Here is a 27,062-nt window from a genome sequence, read left to right on the forward strand (position 1 = left end):
GCCAATAACGTGATCGTGGGGCAACGATGGGTTGTGAAAATTAGAGATCAGTGAATATTTCAATGACTCACTACATGGATGCAATTCACATCTCCACCAGACGGACTCCAGACAACTAAGGCCGGTTTCACACTAGCGTTTTGATGAGCTGCTGAGGGCTGCGGACTTCATCCGTGAAGCCCCACCCTCGGCCGTACCTCCACCGCTAGCTCCGCCTACTTCTGCATGCAGCCTGCGTACCTATCTTTAACATTAGGTACGCAGGTCGAGCGGCTGTATGCGGATGCTTCCGCATGCGTCGCTTTCACGATGCGGAGAAAAAAAAGAAATTGCTACCAGCTGCGTCCTACGCTGATCGCTGCATCGTCAAAACGACGCATGCGGAAGCATCCGCATACAGCCTCACGACCTGCGTACCTAATGTTAAAGATACAAAAAAAGCAAAAGAAGGCAGCACTCCAAACACTTCTCAAGATGAAAAAAGTAGGGTTTATTCAGCCCACATCTCTGTGCGACGTTTCGGCTCACACTGAGCCTTTTTCAAGGCTTGAAAAAGGCTCAGTGTGAGCCGAAACATCGCACAGAGATGTGGGCTGAATAAACCCTACTTTTTTCACCTTGAGAAGTGTTTGGAGTGCTGCCTTCTTTTGCTTTTTTTGTATAGATTTTGGGTAGAGAAGTGGACGTCTCAACCCAGGAGGCCTGGCACCCATCGGTGAGCAATTGTGCTGTTCCAATTTTACTTTTTAATGTTAAAGATAGGTATGCAGGCCGCATGCAGAAGTAGGCGGAGCTAGCGGCGGAGGTGCGGCCGAGGGCGGGGCTTCATTGAGGAAGTCGGCAGCTCCTCAAAACGCTAATGCGAAACCGGCCTAAGCACATTCCCACTGGTTCTCCATTTGTAACAAAATTTGATTTCCTTGGCTTATCTTTAGGAGGCATCACACCTCCCACACCTCATGAACAAATGTCCTACTGTAGCATTCTTTAAATGTTGTGCTTTTTTCTTATTAATCTATTTGTAATCTTGCCTGAAGAAGGAGCCACTGTGCTCTGAAAGCTTACAAACATATTATTTTCTGGTTAGCCAATAAAGGTATCACTCTGAGAATACTTTTGTCATCATTGGGCAGAAAAGCATTCACAACGATTTTTCTGGCTAACACAGTACCACAATACAATTTATTATTGTACATCTGTCAGGACTCTGAACATTTTTTACCTTTTGTGCATTACTGCCCTTTTCCAACATGGCGTCTTTGGTCTCATGTGCACTTGTCTTCCTGCTTTAAAACTCCACCCCAGCCTTCAGTCTGTGCTAGATTATTCTGCTTTGCATCCAGCTCCTGATTACTCCCTGGCCTTGCACCTGCACCTGTGAACCTGTGTTGGAGATCCTGCCACTCTGCTCCGAGTTCCTGCTGCATACACCAGTGTTCAGTAATTCTCCTTCATCTGCTGCTCGTGTTACTTCCATCTGCATTTGCTGGACATGTAAGCTGTTTCTGCTCTGCAAAACCTGAGACTATTAACCAGGCCTCCCTGGTTGAGCTAAGATATGATTTGAACTGCCTAATAGCATATCTATCTGTGTCTGGACTAAGTCAAGGATCTATTCGTGTCAAGTTTCCTCAAGAATAACTGTGCTTGTTTGCATCTACCTCTGAAGTTTCCTATTGACTGCTAAGCTGCGTTTATTATTTGCACCAAGTGTTGTGGACTTGAGTTTCTCTCTGCACCTGCTTGAATCACCGTGTGATAATATAAACTTTACCACTTATAAAACTGTGTCCTGTTGTCTTGTTCCACGCAAAGAGTCTCCTGAATTATCCCCTATAATTATTACAACATCAAGATCACTTAGTAAAAACCATGAAGAGGGGTTCACGAAGGAATGTCACACTAGTCATATTTCTGGGATTAAGTTATGGGGTGGCATAAAGTACAGTTACCGGACCACTCTAGTCTTCATTCCAGGTACACTAATAGCTACAGTTATATTGTTTTGGTTGTGGAGATATCTGTACGACCATTTCTCCAAAGTGTCCTAGAATACATTTTTCAACATGACCACGCCAGTCCGCAAATCGCTGAGGCTATTGCTAGTGTGTAGCTTACTGTAAATGTATAAACCAAATAAGTAAATGAAAAAAACTAGCCCTCCCCCAGTGTTGGTAATCAACATAGGTAAAGCAGACAGCTGTGATCTCATACAATCATGCGAGGAAGGTCCTTGGTTATTGTGCCCTTCCCAGCCTAAAAACACCAGCCTGCAGCTGCCCCAAGAGTGGCGAATCACATGAGCTGCTCCAATTCTGATGCTTCACCTCATTCTTGCCGATTGCCCTAGTGTGGTGGCAGTTGTGATAATGGGGCTTTGGGTTGACGACAGCAGTAAATTGTCTAAAATCACAGCTGGCATCAAGTCCTGGTGTTAGTAATGGACAGGTGTCTATCAGACAGCCTCACTATCAACCCAGTAATAAAAGTAAAAAAAAAACAAAACAAAAAAAAACACGCAAACAAAATAATACTTTATTTGAATAAACACTCCCTGACGCTTACCCTGGTAAACCACTTTATTAAGGAAACCCCTAAAATAGCACGCAGGTCCGATGTAGTCCACCGAATCTGATGAAGTTCAGGGAATCAAGCGAAGTCCATCGAATCCTCCTTGCCAAGCCTATGGAGCCTCCTGTACGTTAATTACTTCACCGCTGTTCAGAGCCTCCGGGTCTCACAAAGTGGAGAGTAACCTGGCTGTGGCTATTTTCAAAGACTATAGAGCCTCAGAACGAGGTTCCATAGGATTTGCACAGAGGATTAGATGGACTTCGCTTGGACTACGTCGGACCTGTATGGGAACTTTTTTTTTTTTTTAATAAAGTGGTGAATGAGGGAAGTGTTTTATTTTCTGTGTTTTGTGTATATGTTCTTCAAAGGTTTCCATTTACTGGACTATGTCGGATTCGGTGGATTACATCAGACTTGTGTGGGTTGTTTTTTTTATAAAGTGGACAGTATTGAAGAGTGTTTATAAAAAAAAAAATAAAAAAGTTTGTCTTTTTTTTTTATTTTGTATTATTGGCTTAGTAATGGGGAAGTCTGATAGACATCTCTCAATTACTAACCTCAGGACTTAATGCCAGCTGTATTTTGAACTCACAGCTGACATCAACCCCAAGCCTCATTACCCAGATTGCCAATGCACCAGGGTAATCAGGAAGAGTGAAAGTGAAGCACCAGAACTGGAGGATCTAATGTGATGCACCACTTCTGGGGTGGCTGTGGGTTGGTATTTTTAGGCTGGGAAAGGTACCACCAACCATGGACCGTCCCAGCATGATAATATTAACTCTCAGCTGTCTGCTTTATCTTTGCTGTTTACCAAAAAATGGAGAGGACTCCATGTAGTTTTTTCCACTTATTTATTGGGTTAGTACATGTACAAGTCCCCTTTAAAATATAAAGTGCTGCGGAATATGTTGGCGCTATAGAAATAAAATTATTATTACAGTAAGCTACACATGCAAACCACTAATAAAATATCTATTTATCTATTATCTTTGCAGATCTTTAACACCTAAAAATCTTTAATTTCTTTTGTGCATGCTATTCCGGTACATGTCACATGGACGGCCAACAGAAAAACCACACAGATAGTAAAAATGGCCTGTGTCACGCGTATGTTTCTTTAAGCAGATGCGTGAAGGTTAGGGCTCATTCAGAAATCATTAATTTTTCATCAGTACTTGTATGCCAAAACCAGGAGTGTCACCAAAAGGCCGGTGTCCCACTTGCAACTGCAATGCGAGTCTCTCGCCTCAATACCCGTCACAGCCGCCGGCACTTAGGACCGGAGTGTGTGGCTGCATGTATTTCTATGCAGCTGAACGCTCCGGTCCGAACCGCCGGCGGCAGTGCAGGTATTAAGACGAGAGACTCACATTGCAGTTGCAAATGGGACACTGGCCAAACACAGACATGTCAGCCTTTCAATTATAGTTTTTCTCTGTATGTTCCAATTCTGGTTTTGGCACACAAACACCAATGAAAAATCAGTCGTCTGAATGTGCCCTAAGGCTATGTACAAACAGCGTGTTTTAGACGCTGGTTCAGCCACCAAGTTTTTCCAGGTGGAGTAGATTCAAGCATACACGGGCCGTTGTTTCCCTGAAGGCTTTGCCATTGTTCTTGCGGTGCCACCGCCTCTAAAGGCCCCGTCTCACATAGCGAGATCGCTAGCGAGATCGCTGCTGAGTCACAAGTTTTGTGACGCAACAGCGACCTCCATAGCGATCTCGCTATGTGTGACACGTACCAGCGATCAGGCCCCTGCTGCGAGATCGCTGGTCGTGTCGGAATGGCCTGGACCTTTTTTTGGTCGTTGAGGCCCCGCTGACATTGCTGAATCGGTGTGTGTGACACCGATCCAGCGATGTCTTCACTGGTAACCAGGGTAAACATCGGGTTACTAAGCGCAGGGCCGCGCTTAGTAACCCGATGTTTACCCTGGTTACCAAAAAAAACAAACAGTACATACTCGCCTTCTGATGTCCGTCAGGTCCCTTGCCGTCTGCTTCCTGCTCTCACTGACTGCCGGCCGTACAGTGAGAAGTGAGAGCACAGCAGTGACGTCACCGCTGCGCTCTGCTCTCAGTGTACGGCCGGATCTCAGTCAGAGCAGGAAGCAGACGGCAAGGGACCTGGACACCGAAAGGCGAGTATGTACTGTTTGTTTTTTTTGGTAACCAGGGTAAACATCGGGTTACTAAGCGCGGCCCTGCGCTTAGTAACCCGATGTTTACCCTGGTTACCCGGGTGCTGCAGGGGGACTTCGGCATCGTTGAAGACAGTTTCAACGATGCCGAAGTCGTTCCCCTGATCGTTGGTCGCTGGAGAGAGCGGTCTGTGTGACAGCTCCCCAGCGACCACACAGCGACTTACCAACGATCACGGCCAGGTCATATCGCTGGTCGTGATCGTTGGTAAATCGCTTAGTGAGACGGGGCCTTAACTCTATACGGCTAAATATGTGGAGTGTGCAACTTCTGAGCAGAAGGCGCCTAAAACATGAGCACGTCACTTCTTTTAACCACTTCAGGATTTCCAAACCTTGAAGCAGTGAAAAGAAGTGATATAAAACAGAACAAGTACACCGCAGTGTCGTTTTCACTTACCGATATGGTTTATTCAAACGGTGTGCGATTTTATTTCAGAAAGTCCCGATTCATAAATTGCATATTTTATACTGTAAGTCATTATTTTGTCTTGTGTTTCCTTTCATGCTGTAACATTGTGCACGAAATTCAACAAAAAGGCTCGTCAGGGATCAGACGTCAGGAGTGCTTAAGTGCTGCAACTACACCTGTTGTATCAAGAGAGAAATAATATCGTCTTTCATATTTAGAATCCAAAAAGGACATTGTACTACATACAACATGGTTACTAGTGATGAGCGAACGTGCTTAGATAACGTGTTATCCAAGCGCACTTGTGTGCTAAGCGAATTGCCTGTTTGTTAGACAGCTACAGCACATGCAGGGATTGCCTAACAGCAGCGAGACATGCAGGCATGGGGACTCAAACAGTTTTCAAGCATGCCGAAGACACTCGGTTAGCACACAAGCATACTCGAATAATACCTTATTCAAGCCTGTTCTCTCTTCACTAATGGTTACCTCTTAAAGCACCACTCCTGTTTTATTGCACCACTGGAGTGGTGCTTTAAATCTAATTAATCTTCCTTGTCTCATACCCACCTGCCGCCGCCTTTATCCTTTTCCAGCGTCCCTCCCGTCGGTCTCCAGCGTTTCATGTAGGTCACCTTTCAATACAAGTCTATAACAGCCTCATTCTGACTCTCTTAGACTTGCCTTTAGAGCTTGTGAATTAGCTTCTGCCTTCCAGTCAGTCACAAGCTGCACTCACAAGATGGCGCCAGGGTCCAGCGCTTAGAAACAATGAAGACACCAGATGGTGGTACAGGTGTTTCTCACAAAATTAGAATATCATCAAAAAGTTAATCTATTTTGGTTCTTCAATACAAAAAGTGAAACTCATTATATAGAGTTATCACAGCGTGATCTATTTCAAGTGTTTATTTCTGTTAATGTTGATGATTATAGCTTACACCCAATAGTCATTATCTCAGTAAATTAAAATAATTAACAAAAAACACCTGAAAAGGCTTCCTAAGCATTTAAAAAGGTCCTTTAGTCTGTTTCAGCAGGCTCCACAATCATGGGGAAGACTGCTGACTTGACAGATGTTCAGAAGGCAGTCATTGACACACTTCACAAAGAGAGTACCGTATATACTCGAGTATAAGCCGAGATTTTCAGCCCAAATTTTTGGGCTGAAAGTGCCCCTCTTGGCTTATACTCGAGTCACGGTCGGCGGCAGGGTCGGCGGGTGAGGGGGAGAGGGCGGTGAGGCATACTTACCTGCTTCCGGGGCCCCTGGCGCTCCCCCTGCAGTCCCACGGTCTCCGGGTGCCTCAGCTCTTCCCCTGTTCAGTGGTCACGTGGGACCGCTCATTAGAGAAATGAATATGGACTCCACTCCCATAGGGGTGGAGCCGCATATTCATTTCTCTAATGAGCGGTAACGGTGACCGCTGATAGAGGAAGAGGCTGCGGCACCGAAGACCATCTGTCCGGGGGAAGGAGCCAGGGACGCCGGGAGCAGGTAAGTATTACATATTCACCTGTCCGCGTTCCACACGCCGGGTGCCGCTCCATCTTCCTGGCGTCTCTCCGCACTGACTGTGCAGGTCAGAGGGCGCGATGACACATATAGTGTGTGCGCCGCCCTCTGCCTGATCAGTCAGTGCGGAGAGACGCCGGGACGGGACGCTGAGGAGCTGCAAGCAAGAGAGGTGAGTATGTCATTTTTTTTTTTTATTGCAGCAGCAATGGCACAGCTTTCTATGGTACATCTATGGGGCAATAATGAACGGTGCAGAGCACTATATGGCACAGCTTTCTATGGTACAGCTATGGGGCAATAATGAACGGTGCAGAGCACTATATGGCACAGCTTTCTATGGTACAGCTATGGGGCAATAATGAACGGTGCAGAGCACTATATGGCACAGCTTTCTATGGTACAGCTATGGGGCAATAATGAACGGTGCAGAGCACTATATGGCACAGCTATGGGGCAATAATGAACGGTGCAGAGCACTATATGGCACAGCTTTGGGGCAATAATGAACGGTGCAGAGCACTATATGGCACAGCTTTCTATGGTACAGCTATGGGGCAATAATGAACGGTGCAGAGCACTATATGGCACAGCTATGGGGCCATAATGAACGGTATGGAGCATCTATTTTTATTTTTGAAATTCACCGGTAGCTGCTGCATTTTCCACCCTAGGCTTATACTCGAGTCAATAAGTTTTCCCAGTTTTTTTGTGGCAAAATTAGGGGGGTCGGCTTAGACTCGGGTCGGCTTATACTCGAGTATATACGGTAAGTCACAAAAGGTCATTGCTTAAGAAGCTGGCTGTTCACAGAGTGATGTATCCAAGCATATTAACCCCTTCATGACCCAGCCTACTTTGACCTTAATGGTAACATGGCAATTTTTTGCAATTCTGACCAGTGTCCCTTTATGAGGTAATAACTAAAGAACGCTTCAACGGATCCTAGCGATTCTGAGATTGTTTTTTCGTGACATATTGAGCTTCATGTTAGTGGTAAATTTAGGTTGATAATTTTTGCGTTTATTTGTGAAAAAAAGGAAATTTGGCAAAAATGTTGAAAATTTAGCAATTTTCAAATTTTGAACTTTTATTCTGTTAAACCAGAGAGTTATGTGACACAAAATAGTTAATAAATAACATTTCCCACATGTTTACTTTACATCAGTATAATTTTGGAAACAAATTTTTTTTTGCTAGGAAGTTATAAGGGTTAAAATTTGACCAGCGATTTCTCATTTTTACAACAAAATTTACAAAACCATTTTTTTTTTTTAGGGACCACCTTACATTTGAAGTCACTTTGAGGGGTCTATATGGCTGAAAATACTCAAAAGTGACACCATTCTAAAAACTGCACCCCTCAAGGTGCTTAAAACCACATTCAAGAAGTGTATTAACCCTTCAGGTGCTTCACAGCAGCAGAAGCAACATGGAAGGAAAAAATGAACTTTTAACTTTCTAGTCACAAAAATGAAATTTTAGCAACAATTATTTTTATTTTCCCATGGGTAAAAGGATAAACTGGACCCCGAAAGTTGTTGTACAATTTGTCCTGAGTACGCCGATACCCCATATGTGGGGGGGGGGGGGGGGAAGGGGAAATCACTGTTTGGGCGCACGACAGGGCTCGGAAGGGAAGGAGCGCCACTTGACTTTTTGAATGAAAAATTGGCTCCAATCTTTAGCGGACACCATGTCGCGTTTGGAGAGCCCCTGTGTCCCTCAAAACATTTGAACTCCCCCACAAGTTACACCATTTTGGAAACTAGACCCCCCAAGGAACTCATCTAGATGTGTGATGAGCACTTTGAACCCCCAAGTGCTTCACAGAAGTTTATAACGCAGAGCTATAAAAATAAAAAATAATTTTTCTTTCCTCAAAAATTATTTTTTAGCCCACAATTTTTTATTTTTACAAGGATAACAGGAGAAATTGGACCCCAAGAGTTGTTGTCCAGTTTGTCCTGAGTACGCTCATAGCCCATATGAGGGGGTAAACCACTATTTGGGCGCATGGCAGAGCTCGGAAGGGAAGTAGTGATATTTTGGAATGCAGACTTTGATGGAATGGTCTGCAGGCATCATGTTACGTTTGCAGAGCCTCTGATGTGCCTAAACAGTAGAAACCCCCCACAATTGACCCCATTTTGGAAACTAGAGCCCCCAAGGAACTTATCTAGATGTGTGATGAGCACTTTGAACCCCCAAGTGCTTTTTTATTTTCACAAGGGTAACACGAGAAACTGTACCCCAATAGTTGTTGTCCAGTTTGTCCTGAGTACGATGATGCCCAACATGTGGGGGTAAACCACTGTTTGGGCACACGTCGGGGCTCGGAAAGGAAGTACTGACGTTTTGAAATGCAGACTTTGTTGGAATGGTCTGCGGGCATCACGCTGCGTTTGCAGAGCCCCTGATGTACCTAAACAGTAGAAACCCACCACAAGTGACCCCATTTTGGAAACTAGACCCCCCCAAGGAACTTAGTTAGATTTGTGGTGAGCACTTTGAACCCCCAAGTGCTTCACAGAATTTTATAACGCAGAGCAGTGAAAATAAAAAATCTTTTTTTTTCCCCCCACAAAAATAATTTTTTAGCCCCCATTTTTTATTTTTCCAAGGGTAACAGGAGAAATTAGACCCCCAAAATTGTTGTACAATTTTTCCTGAGTACGCTTATGCCCCATATGTTTGGGTAAACCACTGTTTGGGCACACGTCGGGGCTCGGAAGGGAGGGAGCACCATTTGACTTTTTGAACGCAAGATTGGCTGGAATCAATGGTGGCGCCATGTCGTGATTGGAGACCCCCTGACGTGCCTAAGCAGTGGAAACCCCTCAATTCTAACTCCAACACTAACCCCAACACACCCCTAACCCTAATCCCAACTCTAACCATAACCATAAACACACTCCTAACCACAACCCTAACCCCAACACACCCCTAACCCTAATCCCAACCCTAACACAAAACCAACCCTAATCCCAACCATAACCCTAACCACAAGCCTAACCCTAACCTCAACACACCCCTAACCCTAATCTTAACCCTAATTCCAACCCTAACCCTAATTCCAACCCTAACTCTAGTTCCAGCCCTAACCCTAAGGCTATGTGCCCACGTTGCGGATTCGTGTGCGGATTTTTCCGCACAGTTTTTGAAAAATCCGCAGGTAAAACGCACTGCATTTTACTTGCTGATTTACTGCGGATTTCACCTGTGGATTACTATTGAGGAACAGGTGTAAAACGCTGCGGAATCCGCACAAAGAATTGACAACTTGCGGAAAATACAACGCAGCGTTTCCGCACGGTATTTTCTGCACCATGGGCACAGCGGATTTGGTTTTCCATAGGTTTACATGGTACTGTAAACGTGATGGAAAACTGCCACGAATCCGCTGCGGATCCACAGCCAAATCTGCACCGTGTGCACATAGCCTAATTCTAACCCTAATTGCGACCCTAACCCTAGCCCTAACCCTAGTGGAAAAATAAAGATAAAAATATTTTATTATTTTCCCTACCTATGGGGGTGATAAGGGGGGGCTTTATTTACTATTTTTTTTATTTTGATCACTGTGATATAACCTATCACAGTGATCAAAATGTACCTGTAACGAATCTGCCAGACGGCAGATTCGGCGGGCGCACTGCGCATGCGCACTCCATTTTGGAAGTTGGCGGCGTCCATCTTAGATGCCAGACGGACACCGGGAGGGTACCCGGGACTCCAGCGGTACGGGGGATGGGACAGGACGGAGGGCAGAGGAAGGCAGCGGAGCACAGAACTGAGGGGAGGAAAGACTGACAGCGGTGGCAGATCGCCGCTGTCAATCGGTGAAGGGGGCAGATTGCGGTTTCCAGCCATGGCCGATGATATTACAGCATCGGCCATGGCTGGATTGTAATATTTCACCAAGTTTGATAGGTATAATATTACAAATTGCTCTGATTGGCTGTTTCACTTTCAGCAGCCAATCAGAGCGATCGTAGCCACGTGGGGACAAAAACACCCCCATGGGCTGAAGTACCACTCCCCCTGTCCCTGCAGATCGGGGAAATTGGAGTTATCCCTTTCATCCGATCTGCAGGGAAGTGATCCCTCCATGACTCCACATAGGCGTCACACGTCGGATTGGCACCGAGTTTCATGATGCCTACGTGGCATCACAGGTCGGAAAGGGGTTAATGGAAACTTGAGTTGAAGGAAAAAGTGTGGTAGAAAAAGGTGCACAAGCAACCAGGATAACCACAGCCTTGAAAGGATTGTTAAGAAAAGGCCATTCAAAAACTGAGGGAGATTCACAAGGAGTGGACTGCTGCAGGAGTCATTGCTTTAAGAGCCACCACACACAGACGTATCCAGGACATGGGCTACAAGTGTCGCATTCCTTGTGTCAAGCCACTCGTGACAAATAGACAACGCCAGAAGCATTTTACCTGGGCCAAGAAGAGAAAGAATTGGACTGTTGCTCAGTGGTCCAAGGTGTTGTTTTCAGTTGAAAGTAAATTTTGTGTTTCATTTGGAAATCAAGGTCCCAGAGTCTGGAGGAAGAGTGGAGAGGCACACAATCCAAGCTGATGAGGTCTAGTGTGAAGTATTATTTTATTATTATACATTTTTATAGCGCCATTTATTCCATGGAACTTTACATGTGAAAAAGGGGCAAATATAGACAAAAACATTAAACATGAGCAAAAAACAAGGCACACAGATACATAAGGATCGGAGTTTCCAGTACAGCCGTCTACCAGGAAATTTTAGACCACTTCATGCTTCTCTCTGCCGACAAGCTTTTTGGAGATGGAAATTTCATTCTCCAACAGGACTTGACCCCTGTCCACACAGCCAAAAGTACCAATACCTGGTTTAACAACAACAGTATCACTGTGCTTGATTGACCAGCAAACTTGCCTGACCTTAACCCCATAGAGAATCTATGGGATATTGTCAAGAGAAAAATAAGAAACACCAGAACCAACAATGCAGACGAGCTGGAGGCTGTTATCAAAGCAACCTGGGCTTCCATAACACCTCAGTAGTGCCACAAGCTGATCGCCTCCATGCCGCGCCGCATTCATGCAGTAATTGATGCAAAAGGAGCCCTGACCAAGTTTAGAGTGCATTTACTGAACATACATTGCTTGTGCATTTTTCCTTCCACTCAACTTTCCATTACTATGCTTGGATACAGCACTCTGTGACCAGCCAGTTTCTTTAGCAATGACCTTTTGTGGCTTACCCTTCTTGTGGAGTGCATCAATGACTGCCTTGTGGACATCTGTCAAGTCAGCAGTCTTTCCCATGATTGTGGAGCCTACTGAAACAGACTAAGCCATAATAATCAACATTAATAGAAATAAACACTTGAAATAGATTACTCTGTTTGTAAAGACTCTATATAATATACGAGTTTCACTTTTTGTATTGAAAAACTGAAAAAGAAATTACATTTTTGATGATATTCTAATTTTGTGAGAAGCACCTGTACACGACCAGGTATAGGGACTTGTGTTTAAAGTATGATGCCAGCACTGAAAAAAAAACAGCAAAAAAACTGGAGTGGTGCTTTAACTTCTTGTATAACAACTATAGGGGTAGTACATAACTATGGCAGATATAAAGCAAAACATAGAACTGCCTATGCGAAAGGGGTTGTCCAAGCACAGGACCCCACCTGATCTACAGCAGACTTGGAGAAAGAAACCTAAATACTAAAATGCCCAGCAAGTGTTATTTAGGTCCTGTTGTAATTGAGACCCAAAAATGTACCACCCAGCTGTGTCTCTGGAACTGAACGTCAAATCACACAGGGGTATTTTTTAACACATTGGCTCCGGTTCATCAAAGCTTTTACACATAGGTGATGTAAAAACTTGGGAAAGTTGCAAACTTTTGGTGCAATTCGGATATGTGCCAAATTTTAGAGACTTTTGGCAGTTTTCTTTCAGCTCCACTGAAATGGGTAGGACGCCACGGCAGGGGTAGGACGCCACAGCAGTGGTAGGACGCCACGGCAGGGGTAGGACGCCACGGCAGGGGTAGGACGCCACGGCAGGGGTAGGACGCCACGGCAGGGGTAGGACGCACTGCAGGGGTAGGATGCCACTGCAGGGGTAGGATGCCATGGCTTGTCTAATTCATGCCAGAAATTTCACTCCACTGCCTGAGATTTCTGGCGCCACACGTCAGACAATACAGATTCACGAATCAGGAGCTCCTGACTTCAGCACAGCCCGTCCTCAAGACTGGGGATTCTTGATGAATCATGGCCACTGTGGTCAATAAATATGATGCCATCGATGCCAGTTAGTCCCCATTCACATGCTCATGTTCTGTCCTTGTTTTTCATGGACAGAACACATCCAATATAGTCAATGGGGCTGTTCACATGTCAGTGGTTTTCTTTTTAGATGCTCATTCTGTTGAGATTGTTAATTTCACTACATCCTGTAAGGCTATGTGCACACGTTGCAGATTTTGCTGCTGATCCCAAGCTGTTTTCCATGCGGTTTACAGTACCATGTAAACCTATGACAAACCAAATCCGCAGTGCACATGCTGCAGAAACGTAGCGTTGTATTTTCCACAGCATGTCAATTTTTTGTGCAGATTCCGCAGCGGTTTACACCAGCTCCTCAATAGGAATCCGCAGGTGTAAGGCTGCCGTCACACTAGCAGTATTTGGTCAGTATTTTACATCAGTATTTGCAAGCCAAGGTCAGGCGTGGAACAATCAGAGGAAAAGTATAATGGAAACATATGCACCACTTCTGCATTTATCACCCACTCCTGGTTTTGGCTTACACATACTGATGTAAAATACTGACCAAATACTGCTAGTGTGACGGCAGCCTAAAACCGTAGGTGGAATCTGCACAAAAAACGCAGGAAATCCGCGGTAAATTGGCAGGTAATCTGCAGTGCGTTTTACCTGCGGATTTTGCAAAAACGATGCAGAAAAATCAGCACACAAATCCGCAACATGTGCACATAGCCTAATAGAATACTTCAGGACTGGAGTACACATAAATACAAGCGATTCATCAATCGCAAGTTCAAGTCCCCAATGGGAAATAAAAAAAATAAAGCAACAATTAATATATTAATATCTGTTTAAAAAAAAGTACATTGAAAAAAACAAACAAGTTTAAATCCTTCTCTTTTCCCAATTATAAAAATAAAAAACCTAAATGTTTTCACATCCCAGAAATGTCCAATCGATGAGTAGAAAATTACCCCAAACAGTAAACTACAGAAAGAGAAAAATGAAAAACAACAGAATTTACATTTTTTTCAGTAAATCCAGCTCCACAAAAAAACACCAAAACACAATAAAAAGCCATCAAACATCGCACGTCCCCCACAATTGTATCAATTAAAATGGCGGATTGTTATATATAAAGACCCCTCACCCGCATTCATCAACACAGGGTTTTTTTTGTTTTTTTTTTACAAGTTTTGAAATTTTTTGAACCACTAAAATAATGATAAAATAAAAACCTTACAAGTTGGGACTCTCCGTAATTGCTCGGACTCGAAGGATCCACTTACTGGTTTATTTTATAGTGCACCGCGAGCGCCATAAAAAGACAATGGTGGAAGGTTTTGGGGTTTTTTTACCACATTTCAGGGATTTGTAATGATTTTTTCTTTCTTGTTATATGGTAAAGTGAATGTTGTCGTTCAAAAGGAGAATTCATATACGGAAACGTGGATGGAAAAATAAGGAGAATGCTACATTGGTTGGCTCATGAAGGGTTAATCCTTTCCAAGCTCTCCTGGAAGTTTTCACAGAAGCTGAAGTTGTCTGTCCTGTGGCCCCCACCAGGTACCGCACATCACCTGCCAGGCCCGGGGAGGCAGACATTGCTCCGTCCCTCGTCTGTGGAGGATCGATGCTCCCGCACAACTCCGGGTCCTCGCACTCACTCACCCAGCAGCGCAATAGCAGTGTGCTGTACAGCAGCGCCCCCTGGCCTCCAGGCCAGTAATTGCCGTCCGCGGCAGCCATCTTTCTTAAGGGAACTCTAAGGCGCCTTAAAGGTATAGGAAAACTTCGCAGTAAATCTGCATACTGCGCTGTAAGGACTCTCACACCAAACACTCATAACCAGGAGCGTGACTAAGCCAATTTAGTCCGAATTAACATCTTCGCAAAGCATATAAAACGAATCCATTGTTTTTTTTCCAGCATCAATCATGGCGGTTTCTATAGCAGGGTATATCACGTGACAAGCGCTCAGAGCGCCCACTCGTGGAGACAAAGAACACTCCCATTTGCCCTTTTAACAAATGAAGCTTTATTGACAAACCAACGATCAAAGCAAAAAAAAAAATAGAAAGAAAAAAAAAGCGGTATTGCCGATGCTTCCTTATTGCAGCGTTTGTCTATTTAGGACTGTTTCCGAGGGTGTTCGGCCCCGCCGGCTACCGGTTAGTGGCCAGGCCTGGAGGAAAACTTCCGTGCCGCGGTGTACGGCGCGCTCTACTCACGGCTGCTGCAGAGGCCCTGTACAGCAGGCCGGCCGGGCGTCAGGCGGGAGAGGTGAGTCTGCGCGCCAACACCTCAGCGTGTGGTGTGGTGAGGGGAGAGAGAGAGACAAGTCAGGCGGCGGGAGAAAGTGTCCGCTCCAGAGCCGCAGCGTGTGCTCGGTGTCCTGTCCGTAATCCTGGCGGAAAATCCTGGCGGAAAGTGTGTGCTCTCCCGGCACTGGCACTACTGTTAGTGTAGGGGCACTACAAGTCACACAGTACCTGGAGGCGGCTGCTGGGCACATGTCCTGGGGCGCTGCTGCCTCTGCTCCTCCATAGCTCCTGTGGTCACTGTGCTCCTGGTGCAGAACTGCTTCTCATCAGGGATGAGCGTACTGGAGATCAATAATGGGATTTGTCTGCTGATGGCGCCATCTAACCGGTGCTGGTGGTGGGCAGTGGTGGTGGGCAGTGGTGGTGGGCAGTGGTGCTGGTGGTGGGCAGTGGTGGTGGGCAGTGGTGCTGGTGGTGGGCAGTGGTGGTGGGCAGTGGTGCTGGTGGGGGGCAGTGGTGGTGGGCAGTGGTGCTGGTGGCGGCCCGTTGGTTGGGATCCTCTGCATATACTCTGGGGAATTGTCTGCTCCTCGCTCACTGACTACATGATTATCAAGGGTTTCGACTGCATGTGCCCAGGTTTTCCCTGGAGCCTGTGAGGGGGTTGTGACCATGGCTTGTATTGGGTCCAAAACAATGCTTTCTATTTAAAGTGAATCTGTCACCCCCAAAATCAAAGGTGAGCTAAGCCCTCCAGCATGAGGGGCTTATCTACAGCATTCTGGGCGTCGCGGTCAGGTCCGGCGCATCCCATCTTCTTACGATGACGTCCTCTTGTCTTCACGCTCCGGCGCAGGCGTACTTTGTCTGCCCTGTTGAGAGCAGAGCAGTGCGCAGGCGCCGGGCCTCTCTGACTTTTCCCTGCGCACTGCAGTACTTTGCTCTGCCCTCAACAGGGTACACAAAGTACGCCGGAGCTTTTAGACAAGAGGACGTCATCCTATGAAGATGGGAGGCCCCGGACCGGACCGCGACGCCCATCGGGTCGGACCGTCAACCCAGGTGAGTATAATCTAACCTCTTTTTCTCATCTATCAGGTTACATCTGGGGCTTATCTACAGCATTCCAGAATGCTGTAGATAAGCCCCTGATGCCAGTGGGCTTAGCTCACCTTCAATTTTGGGGGTGACAGGTTCCCTTTAACGCAGGTAAATCTGCATATGTTAGATTTGGAAGGGATGTCCATGTCCAACCCCCTGCTCAGGGCAGGATTCACTAAACCATATAGCCAGGCCAAATGTCTTTGATCATCAAACCACCCCCTTGTGTGCTGGCACTAGCTGCCAAATTATCCCCAACCAGTTCCCACAATCCATCTCTTCTAACCCAGCATTCTGGACTATAAATTTTGAAACGGCCTTGGGGGTGCACGCGAGCATCCCAGAAGCAAAGCATCGTGATACAGTAGTTATTCCATGGCAGTTAGTCAGGGCAGGAATCGGGTAACCCACACTCTCCCTTCGATCAGTGTGCTTTATTCATATCCTCCTATGTTCCCTTGCAATCCACATTCACTGCCCCATCCCCCCTCCATCACGACTCATACACGTCAGCCCCTCTCTCCTTCCCTCTCCCATGCACTTCTCACCTTCCTGAAAAACCTCAGCCCATCTTGCTCAAACACACTGCACACAAAAACTTCATACAATTCCAAAAAACGACTTGCTCTTTATCTTCCTACTCCTACTGATTTCAGGGGGCATCTCCCCCAAACCTGGTCCACCATACACCAACTCAACCCCTACCCTACCTCACATTGAAACTTTAATAATCTTACTAATATAAGGCTACTTTCACACTAGCGTCGTGCACTGCACGTCGCTATGCGTCGTTTTGGAGAAAAAAACGCATCCTGCAAAAGTGCTTGCAGGATGCGTTTTTTTCTCCATTGACTTGCATTAGAGACGCAGTGCGACACTTTGCCACACGTCGCAACCGTCGTGCGACTGTTGCGTCGGACCGTTGCCACCAAAAAATGTTTTTTGGTGCGTCGTTCCCGTCTTTTCCGACCGCGCATGCGCGGCCAGAACTCCGCCCCCGCCTCCCCGCACCTCACAATGGGGCAGCGGATGCGTTGAAAAACAGCATCCGCTGCCCCCGTTGTGCGGCGCTTGCACAGTATGCGTCGGTGCGCTGCAACGTTGCATTGCGACGTGCAGTGCACGACGCTAATGTGAAAGTAGCCTTAGTTGCACTCCTTCATCTCCTTCTTTTAATTGTTCCCTTTGGAATTCATGGTCTGTATATAACAAGCTTCCTTTCCTACACAATTACTTTCTGAGAAACTCTCTTAAGGGGAACCTGTCACCCCCAAAATGGAATATGAGCTAAGCCCACCGGCATCAGGGGCTTATCTACAGCATTCTGGAATGCTGTAGATGAGCCCCTGATGTATCCTGAAAGATGAGAAAAAAAGGTTAGATTATACTCACCTGGGTGGGGGTGGGCGGTACGATCCGATGGGCGTCGTGGTCCGGGGCCTCCCATCTTCATAGGATGACATCCTCTTTTTGTCTTCACGCTCCGGTGCAGGCGTACTTTGTCTGCCCTGTTGAGGGCAGAGCAAAGTTCTGCAGTGCGCAGGGCCTCTCTGACCTTTCCCGTCTCTGATCTTTCAGGAAACATCGGGGGCTTATCTACAGCATTACAGAATGCTGTAGATAAGCCGCTGATGCTGGTGGGCTTAACTCATTCCATTTTGGGGGTGACAGGTTCCCTTTAAGGCTAGCGAACAACCTGTCTACACTAACTTGGGTTGGTGGCAAAGCGGTAAACGCAAGGCAACATTTCTAGCAATTTCAGGGTAAAAAGGAATTGTTTGCTTTGGGAGTGGAACTTCTTTCCATGGCAACGCTTTGCCTGCTCCATGTCATCTAAATACTTATCAAAATTAAACTCCTCATCTGATGAGGCTGAAGATATGGTAATATCTGTTCCTCAGTTGCAGGACTATGGCCCCCCATTTTAAACATACTGAATCTGACGTTTTCTTCTAGCTGCTGTTCACCTTCATTCATCAGTTTAATTGTGCTAATGTTTTAAGCAATAGCAAGAACCTGTTTTTTTCAGTTCATAATCTTGCAGAACTTTTTCCACTCAGGGTACCGTCACACATTGAAATTTTCATCGCTGCGACGGCACGATTCGTGACGTCGCAGCGTCGTATAATCATCGCTCCAGCGTCGTAGACTGCGGTCACACGTTGCAATCACGGCGCTGGAGCGATGCCGAAGTCCCCGGGTAACCAGGGTAAACATCGGGTAACTAAGCGCAGGGCCGCGCTTAGTAACCCGATGTTTACCCTGGTTACCAGCGTAAACGTAAAAAAACAAACAGTACATACTCACCCGTCGGTGTCCTTCAGGTCCCTTGCCGTCTGCTTCCTGCTCTGAGTGCAGCCGTACAGTGAGAGCAGAGCGCAGCACCGCTGTGATCTGCTCTCACTTTCCGGCCGGCACTCAGAGCAGGAAGCAGACGGCAAGGGACCTGAAGGACACCGACGGGTGAGTATGTACGGTTTGTTTTTTTACGTTTACGCTTGTAACCAGGGTAAACATCGGGTTACTAAGCGCGGCCCTGCGCTTAGTTACCCGATGTTTACCCTGGTTACAAGCGAAGACATCGCTGGATCGCTGTCACACACAACGATCCAGCGATGTCAGCGGGTGATCAAGCGATGAAAGAAAGTTCCAAACGATGTGCTACGACGTACGATTCTCAGCAGGGTGTCTGATCGCAGTAGCGTGTCAGACACAGCGATATCGTAACGATATCGCTAGAACGTCACGAATCGTAACGTCGTAGCGATGGAAATTTCAATGTGTGACAGTACCCTAAGGCCTGGAGAAAGTGGCTGGTGTGAGGAGCTTTAGTACCTTACTGCCAGCGTCTTGGTAATTTTCTTGTAGTCACAAACAAAATCAAACGATCGCAAAATAGTTCTGACGTGGGCATGCATCAATTTCAAGAAATATAACGAGTCTCTTGAGAGTTTTTTTTAAGATCAACTCTTTGGTTAAGTGCTTCATCCATCACTAATTTTCTAATTTTTCTTTCCAGAGAAACACCAAGTTAACGGGGCTTGCGGGCCATTTCTCCATTAAGAGTTGTAAAAGATGGTCATGCAAATAATGATAATTGTACACGGTCTTTCACAGTAAAGCTCAATGAGCTGTCTTTTACACATGTGTTGTCATAGTTACAGTAACTGCCACTTTCAAAATATCTCATAACAGATATTTGAGATACTTTCCTCCTTTGCATGGTGGGAAGTGCTGGGCACTGGTTTCTAAGTGTCACGGCTATCTTTCTCAGTCACTGCTTTGAAAACTGGATGTAAACGTTGTCAAAGTCTTTTTAGAGTGGAAGCTTTCGGAGTATTTTTCATTGCCTGAGTATGCACTGATTTTGAGCTCACAGCATTTGTTTTAATCTGTCACACAAAATATTTTTTATCTTGAGTTAATGTGGAATGCTTGAATACAGAAAACTTCAAAAGGGAACTTTGCAGGGGGCGTGCCCATAATCAAGATTTCCTGCTGTTTTGATGCTGCGTAATTATGCAATGTCAAACCTGCAGCAGCGAGATGTTACAGCATAGTAGAAGGGATTTCTAGAAATCCCATGTCCACTATACATACATGTGCACCTGCAGATCATTCGCAGAAACTGACGTGATGCATTTTTCAGGACCGCAACGTGGCAATTTCTATTGCAGACACGCTAGTTTCTGCAACAGAAATTTAATCAATAGAACATATTGAATGAGGTAAAACCACATGTTTCAGTGAACATGGCAGGAGGCAGTGATCATGCCATCCTTGAATTTGATAAATAAAATCCAAAATGGACAACATCAAAACAGATCTCACACATGCTCAAAAACCTGTAAAAAAAAAAAAAAAGTTAATGGCAGAGACCACACAAGTACTGTTTGGACACTCCAACACAGCCAGAATTTTCAGCAAAAAAACGGAGTTCAAGTCCAGATTTAAAGAGTACAAATTTTATTCCATAATGAATTGCATGCAAAAACTAGTCAGAATTTAATCACAATACAATAAGTTGTTAGCTTTTTCAGCAAGGGAAACCGAAAATAACACTGAAAAGCGGTGAGACCCAATTGATCCCGCATGCATTCATTAGTAAAGTGCAGTAGTGCATATCTTAGCAGAATTTTCAGGACTGGGTAATTAGTATATATATATATATTATATGGATCCCTCTCTTGGATCCAAAATCAAGTGTTCACAAAAAAACGTCCTCCCCAGCCCTAGATTCCTTAACGATATTGCAGCATCGAAGGGGTCCAGACTGTAGCCCCAACGTGCATTTCGCGTCGGCTTCGTCAGTGCGGCGCCTGCGCACTGCAGTACTTTGCTCTGCCTTCAACAGGGCAGACAAAGTACGCCGGAGCCGCAGCGTGAAGATGAGAAGAGGATGTCATCGTAAGAAGATGGGAGGCCCAGGACCGCGATGCCCATCGGACCGCCCCCGCCCAGAATGCTGTAGATAAGCCCCTGATGCCGATGGGCTTGGCTCACCTTCCATTTTGGGGGTGACAGGTTCCCTTTAATTGGATCAGATTAGAGGCCATCTATGAAGGTGGAGCTGAAGGAGGCGATAATATTTCTTAAAACAAATTCCTAGACCTAGCAAATGTTATTCAGTACGTTTTTGTTTAAAACTGGTTTTTTTTCTCCACTTCATAGTGAATTGCTTATTTACAAGTAAAGTTTTTTTGTGGCAAAGTTGTATTCCAATAAATGTTTTGTGCGATCTAAAATAGCTTGATTATTGTATTATAAGTGATTAACCCCTAAACCCCCTTTGGATATATCAGTCAAGTGTCGCCTCCCCCTCTTTAGTGTAGGCTTAGGAGCTGAGCCCACATATTTTCCGGCACATGAGCTGTTTAACCTTTCTTGAATATCTGTACATGAGCCACCCTCCAATCCTGTGGCACCACCTTGTTACTAGAGTCTAAAAATAAGATACAGCGGTCTGTCAATTATTGAGCTCAATTCCCTCAGTATCCGTGGATGAATGTCATCTGGGCCGGGGGATGTGTCAATGTTTAAATTGCCCAGACGTAAGTGTACTTCTTTTTGTGTTAAACTAATTATATCAGGTGGTGAACTTTGTTTTTTGCATGAGCCATGTATGAGCGAGTGAGTCAAATTAGTCAGAGGTTTGGCTTACCGGACTCCACAGCCCGCTGGAGGAGCGTACAGGCTGTTTCTATCAAACATGGTGGAGTATAGTAATTGAGAAGGTGTGTGAGTAGTGGACAACCCTTTTTAGACAATTTCTCGCCCCATTTGACAATTGATGGTAAAATTTTTAGATTATACATATGTAGAATAGACTTTTGGGGCTTATTTATGTATATTTGTGGGTTTAACACGAATATGTTATTGTAGTAGTTTTTTTTTTTTTTCTTTTTGCTACAATTGACTTTTCTATTTCCTTTTGTGCAAATGTTCATTCAAGTTGCGTCTGCTTCATTGCCCATCTCGGTGTCTCACCTTTGTAATGCTATAGTTCCATAAATCACCATTTTATTTTCATTGCTAAATACCTGCATGTATGGCTGTATGAATTGAACAATTTATTCTAAAGCATCACTTTTTTTTTTTTTTTTTTTTCTTTCTCTTCCTCCAGATTGAACAATCATTGTGATCCCAGGGATGTAATAAAACTTAACATGGGTAAGCCATGCTTGCATTTTAAGGCGTTCTGTGGTTTTTAAAATGTGGTCCTAATTAAAGGGATTTTTCTAAAATGACAATCAGCATTATTTACCTCTCAAGTCCCCCACCACTCCATTATCTTAATCTGTACCGGAAGTGATGACTAGAGTTGAACGAATCTGCTCGGGTCCCTCCCTATTCAGCAAGCCATAGTGCTTACCGAATAAGCTGGACAGGGAACAGAGCTACCTGGATCGTGCCGGCTGATCATCTGTCTGGCGCTGCAGCTGCTTGTGTTGCTGCTGTTTCACTGTCTCAACACATGCATGGAGAGCTCAACAAACAGGTTGGAGCAATCCAGGTTCCCTCTGCAGCTTATTCTGTAAGCGCTATAGTTTGCCGAATGAGGGACCCGAACAGATTAGCTCGTCTCTAGTGATGACAACCTTGCTTAATCGTCAGTTACCTGGCCTCAACAGTCGCATGCGCATGTATGACATGTGACCACCAACGTCAGTGATCAGTGGCAGCGGTCATGTAACTGATAACCAACTCAGCGCTTCTGTACTTCGCTTTGGTTGTCCCTGCTCACCACCACACCTATCGCTAATGGTGTGACCTTGTCAGATGTGACTCATTGCTATATTACAAGTTGTAATCCTGGGAGTGGCTGCCCCCTTTTAACAGATGCATTTAACTACATTCAATGTTTTATGTAGTTCAAACCTTTTTTTTTTTTTTTCGCGTGTGTAGGGGGGGATAATTATGCTCAGTCTAAAATGTTACACAAATGTTATAAAGTGATAGCATATTACAGGTATGTGCATTTAGTTCATGATTGATGGGGGCCTGACTTCTGGTACTATCCCCCATGGCATGGGCATGTTGTAAGGGTGCTTTCACACTGCGTCCTGTGCTTATTTCCGAACCCTCCGCAAAACGGTATTCGAGTGAATTAGTCCACACCATTGCTATTGTATTCTCAGGTTTTTTTAATTCTTTTGGTGAGAGATAATTAATGGCATTAATGTTACGTTTTTCTCCTACTTTAATAGACGAAGATGTGAAGGAAATGGTCTGGGAGAGTGAGAATAACTCCAAATATCAAGCACATTTTAAAGATACAGCAAAGGAATCTTTCTGTACTTTCAACTATCAGGTTGGTAAGCATTTATGATTATTCCTTTTTTTTTTTTTTCAATCTTGTGGCACTATAAATTAAAAAAAAAAAAAAAAAAAAAAAGCATTTTGTTTCTTGTTGGGAGCAGTACTGTATATTATTCACTAATATTCATCCCTTTCTTTTGGTGACCACCTAAAAATTGCTTGGCATCCATTCATAGTTTATGGTCCAGGCTGGGATTATCTTGATGTAAAATACTTGAGGTTTTAATACTAACTTTAGGTTTTGGTACGGGCTTCCAGTATTGTAGTCTTTATTGTCATCTGGACAGGAGCACAAATGGAAGAATAATGGTGTTTCCATAACTAGCTCAACAAATAGAGTGGTGACAAATAAAAGATCGGTGAGCTTCCAGGATGATGTCTGTCTATCCAGCCTCACTTCTCAACAAATGCATAAGCATTAAAGAAGGGCACACTGTGTCGCATTAAAAAAATGACGTGATATTCCGTCCATGGTCAGACAGGCCCAGGTCACATAGATGGAATATTACGTCAAATGTCAGAAAGGGGTTAAGGAACAGTAGGAGGATGAAAAATAAAGGAAGGCATACTCTCCCTCACTGTCGGTATCAGAGGCAAGTAAGGCGTATGCCTCCTCAGCTAAATACCTTGATTGGTGGGACACTTCTTTCACGTGTATGTACCAAATTTTATTCAGGCAGTTGTTTGTATAAAAATTTTTTATTTATTTTAGAAGAGAAGAAAAATCTTAAAATATAGAAATAAAATATTAAAATTTGGTAACATAAGCAAACTTTCTAAACGGATGTTGGTAAATTAAAAATATTGAGCGCCTGCAATGATCTGACAGTAGCCTGACTTTATTTAGAAAAAATACACTTTCGTTTACGCTGATTACTATGATATATTTTTACTGTCACCCATCTAAATTATTTTGTTCTCCTCTTCGCACAAAAAATAAACAACCAGATGCTGATCAGTGATGTATGTCACTGACCAGCACTTGACGGCTGTAGGATGCATGCATGGATGTGGTGCAAAAGAAAATGTATTGGCCAAAAGTGAGCACAGGTCTCGATCAATGTGCATCTTCTCAGCATCTGTGCGGCTGTAGGACTCGCACGCAGAGGTGATGCAAGGGAAATTAGTTAGGAGGAAAAATGAAGCGTCCTGGAAAAAAGAGTGCACGATTGCCTGTTCAGTGATTTGTGTCACTGACAAGCGCTCGGTGGTTACAGGACTTCAGAACAAGATAAAACTGCCAAAACGAAATATCAAGTATTGATCACCGCTCGGCAGCAGAATGTGGATGGGGGTAAAGGATAGTTGGAGAGGTGGATTGGGAAAGGGTCAGGAACATCTTTCTTTCAGGAACCACAGCAACACCAGCAGAAGTGATAGCACAGGCTTGAAAAAGTCTGTGACACCAAAAGGTCCAGCACAGAACGACACAAGAGCAGCTCTGCAAAGTCTCCTAGCCAGAATGATGTGTAGAGTGGTGATTGTGAGTTCAGACTGCGGCTCTGCACTCTGATGCGATTGGAATATGACACTCAGCACTTTAATCGGTGCTGGGCCTGATGATGCTGGCATTTCTGGGCTCTAGCCTATGATCGGTGCTGCTACAGGGGTGGGGAGGGCACGAAACCCTCCGTCATGAGTGAAGGTGCCCACTGTTAAAATCAGCAGGCACAGTAATGCGCGTACTGCATTTTAGCCAGGACGTTCAAGGTCGGGAAGTTATTCCCTTCCATGACATACTGGGTACATTGGAGATCAGGAAGGGGTGAGTTATGCATTCTTTCACTGACCTGGATGCTGGACAGAAGTCCCATGAATCGATCCGTTCATGTCTGGTCCCAACTGTCATTCTTACAGCAGACCCAGATTTCGGTTTGTGCCCTGCAGTCCCAGGTGATCTGCTGAATGTCTCACTGCCACCAACTTTCTCACATCTCCACCTGCCAGAAGGAAATGGTAAATGGATGTGGTTTGGGTTTTGAACATGGGCATGGCCAAAATTTGCTGCTTTAAATTGTCCCGCTTTCTGTTCTTTAAAAGTTGGGACGTATGATATATTCACATGGTAACTGGAGCTCATTTTCTGGGCTGAGCTTTGGGCACATGTAGACACCATCCTGTTTGAAAACCTTTGGGGTTTCCAGATTTACTAGACTCCATATGTGAGACTTGGAGTGGGATTGCCCGACTCCTCTTCTGCCATTCAGATTGCCAAATATATTGTGTGCATACCTGGTGGTAAGTGTTCCCCATGTATTTGGCTGCCTACATGTGGCACACAATGCATTATATTATGCCTGTAATTCTGTAATTTATCAGCAACATGTAGGGATTAAGGCAAACTTGAAAATCTAAGCATGAATGAAGGTGTGTGGATATCTTTCCACTTGTTATAGTGGGATTGTGTAGCTTTCCACTCTTTAGCATTGTACTTTTCTTTGTTGTAGGACTTTTTCTCTTGAAGGAGTCGGTTTTCTTACATTGCTTTATTGTAAAGAACAGTACAGGGTGGGCCATTTATATGGATACATCTAAATAAAATGGGGATGGTTGGTGATATCAACTTCCTGTTTGTGGCACATTAGTATATGGGAGGGGCAAAACTTTTTTTTAAGATGGGTGGTGACCATGGCTGCCATTTTAGTTGGCTGTTTTGGATCCAACTTTACTTTTTTTTCAATGGGAAGAGGGTCATGTGACACATCAAACTTACTGATAATTTCACAAGAAAAAACAATGGTGTGCTTGGTTTTAACATAACTTTATTCTTTCATGAGTTATTGACAAGTTTATGGCCACTTATAAAATGTGTTCAAAGTGCTGCCCATTGTGTTGGATTGTCAATGCAACCCTCTTCTCCCGCTCTTGATACACTGATAGCAACACCACAGAAGAAATGCTAGCACAGGCTTCCAGTATCTGTTTCAGATGCTGCGCATCTCGTATCTTCACAGCCTAGACAATTGCCTTCAGATGACCCCAAAGATAAGTCTAAGGGGGTCAGATAGGGAGACCTTGGTGGTCTTTCAACTGGCCCACGATGACCAATCCACTTTGACAATCCAACACAATGGGCAGCACTTTGACCAAGCACACCATTGTTTTTCTTGTGAAATTCTCAATAAGTTTGATGTATCACATGACCTTCTGCCCATTGAAAAAAATAGTCGGATCCAAAATTGCCGCCATGGTCACCACCCATCTTGAAAAGTTCCCCCCCCTCCCATATACTAATGTGCCACAAACAGGAAGTTGATATCACCAAACATTCCCATTTTATTTGTGTATCCATATACATGGCCCACCCTGTAGTATTGTTTGTTTTGCTTCTGAGTATTTTCCATGTTGACTCTTCTTCTATGGACGTTGTATACGGTACTTACAATTTGATTACATGCTATTGTTTGTTTTTCAGACGACCCCGATGCTTCACAGGGATTTTGACAGATCTATTGTGAAAACTCTTCATAAACCTTTTTTTCTCACAGGTAAGCCTTTTTGTTTTGTTGCTCATAGATCTCTTTTGCTGCTTTTTATGAAACCTACAAAGAAAAACACTTACCAAACATAATTTAAAGGGAAGGTGCCATAAAAAAAATCAGCAATTGAAAATGAAGTATAGTATTAATGTTTTAATTTTGTTTAAATATCATTTGTTTTTAATTAAGTAAAATATGAAAAATAATTTTAAGGTTTCTAATTTCCTCTTGCAAACACTAGGGGCAGCAGCTGCTGAAACTTGCCATGAAAATCTAGTGTACACATTATGACTGCAATGTGGGTGATCTCTCTTCTCCACTTCTGGGTGTGTGTAAAAAGAGAGAATTAAGTTTAGGATCACAGTGATGAGCCATTTTGTAGATGACTGCCAGTGATACTGACAAGCACAGTGTCACCAA

At 44.5% G+C, this 27,062-nt stretch overlaps 2 protein-coding genes across 5 annotated transcripts in view; one reads left to right on the top strand and one right to left on the bottom strand.

Moving 5' to 3' along the window:
• The window catches only part of PFKM (phosphofructokinase, muscle), a 135,717-nt gene extending 121,041 nt beyond the window's left edge, over window positions 1–14,676 (bottom strand). Inside the window, exon 1 of the mRNA XM_077297866.1 lies at window positions 14,560–14,676. Coding sequence (XP_077153981.1) covers window positions 14,560–14,584 — 25 coding nt within the window. The 5' untranslated portion in view covers window positions 14,585–14,676. The remainder of the gene's footprint in view (window positions 1–14,559) is intronic.
• Window positions 14,677–14,967: 291 nt separating this feature from the next.
• Window positions 14,968–27,062, top strand: part of SENP1 (SUMO specific peptidase 1) — an 89,630-nt gene continuing 77,535 nt past the window's right edge. The window contains exons 1-4 of one of the 4 annotated variants that reach the window (XM_077297872.1): window positions 14,968–15,262; window positions 21,968–22,014; window positions 23,052–23,155; window positions 26,579–26,651. In XM_077297872.1, the coding sequence (XP_077153987.1) occupies window positions 22,011–22,014; window positions 23,052–23,155; window positions 26,579–26,651 (181 nt within the window). In that variant the 5' untranslated portion in view covers window positions 14,968–15,262; window positions 21,968–22,010. Of the gene's footprint in view, window positions 15,263–21,967; window positions 22,015–22,508; window positions 22,609–23,051; window positions 23,160–26,578; window positions 26,652–27,062 lie in introns of those variants that run through there. The other 3 variants (XM_077297874.1, XM_077297873.1, XM_077297875.1) reach the window with 3 other exon arrangements.

The sequence above is a fragment of the Ranitomeya variabilis genome, chromosome 3, assembly GCF_051348905.1.
Source record: "Ranitomeya variabilis isolate aRanVar5 chromosome 3, aRanVar5.hap1, whole genome shotgun sequence".
In the NCBI taxonomy this organism is placed as follows: domain Eukaryota; kingdom Metazoa; phylum Chordata; class Amphibia; order Anura; family Dendrobatidae; genus Ranitomeya; species Ranitomeya variabilis.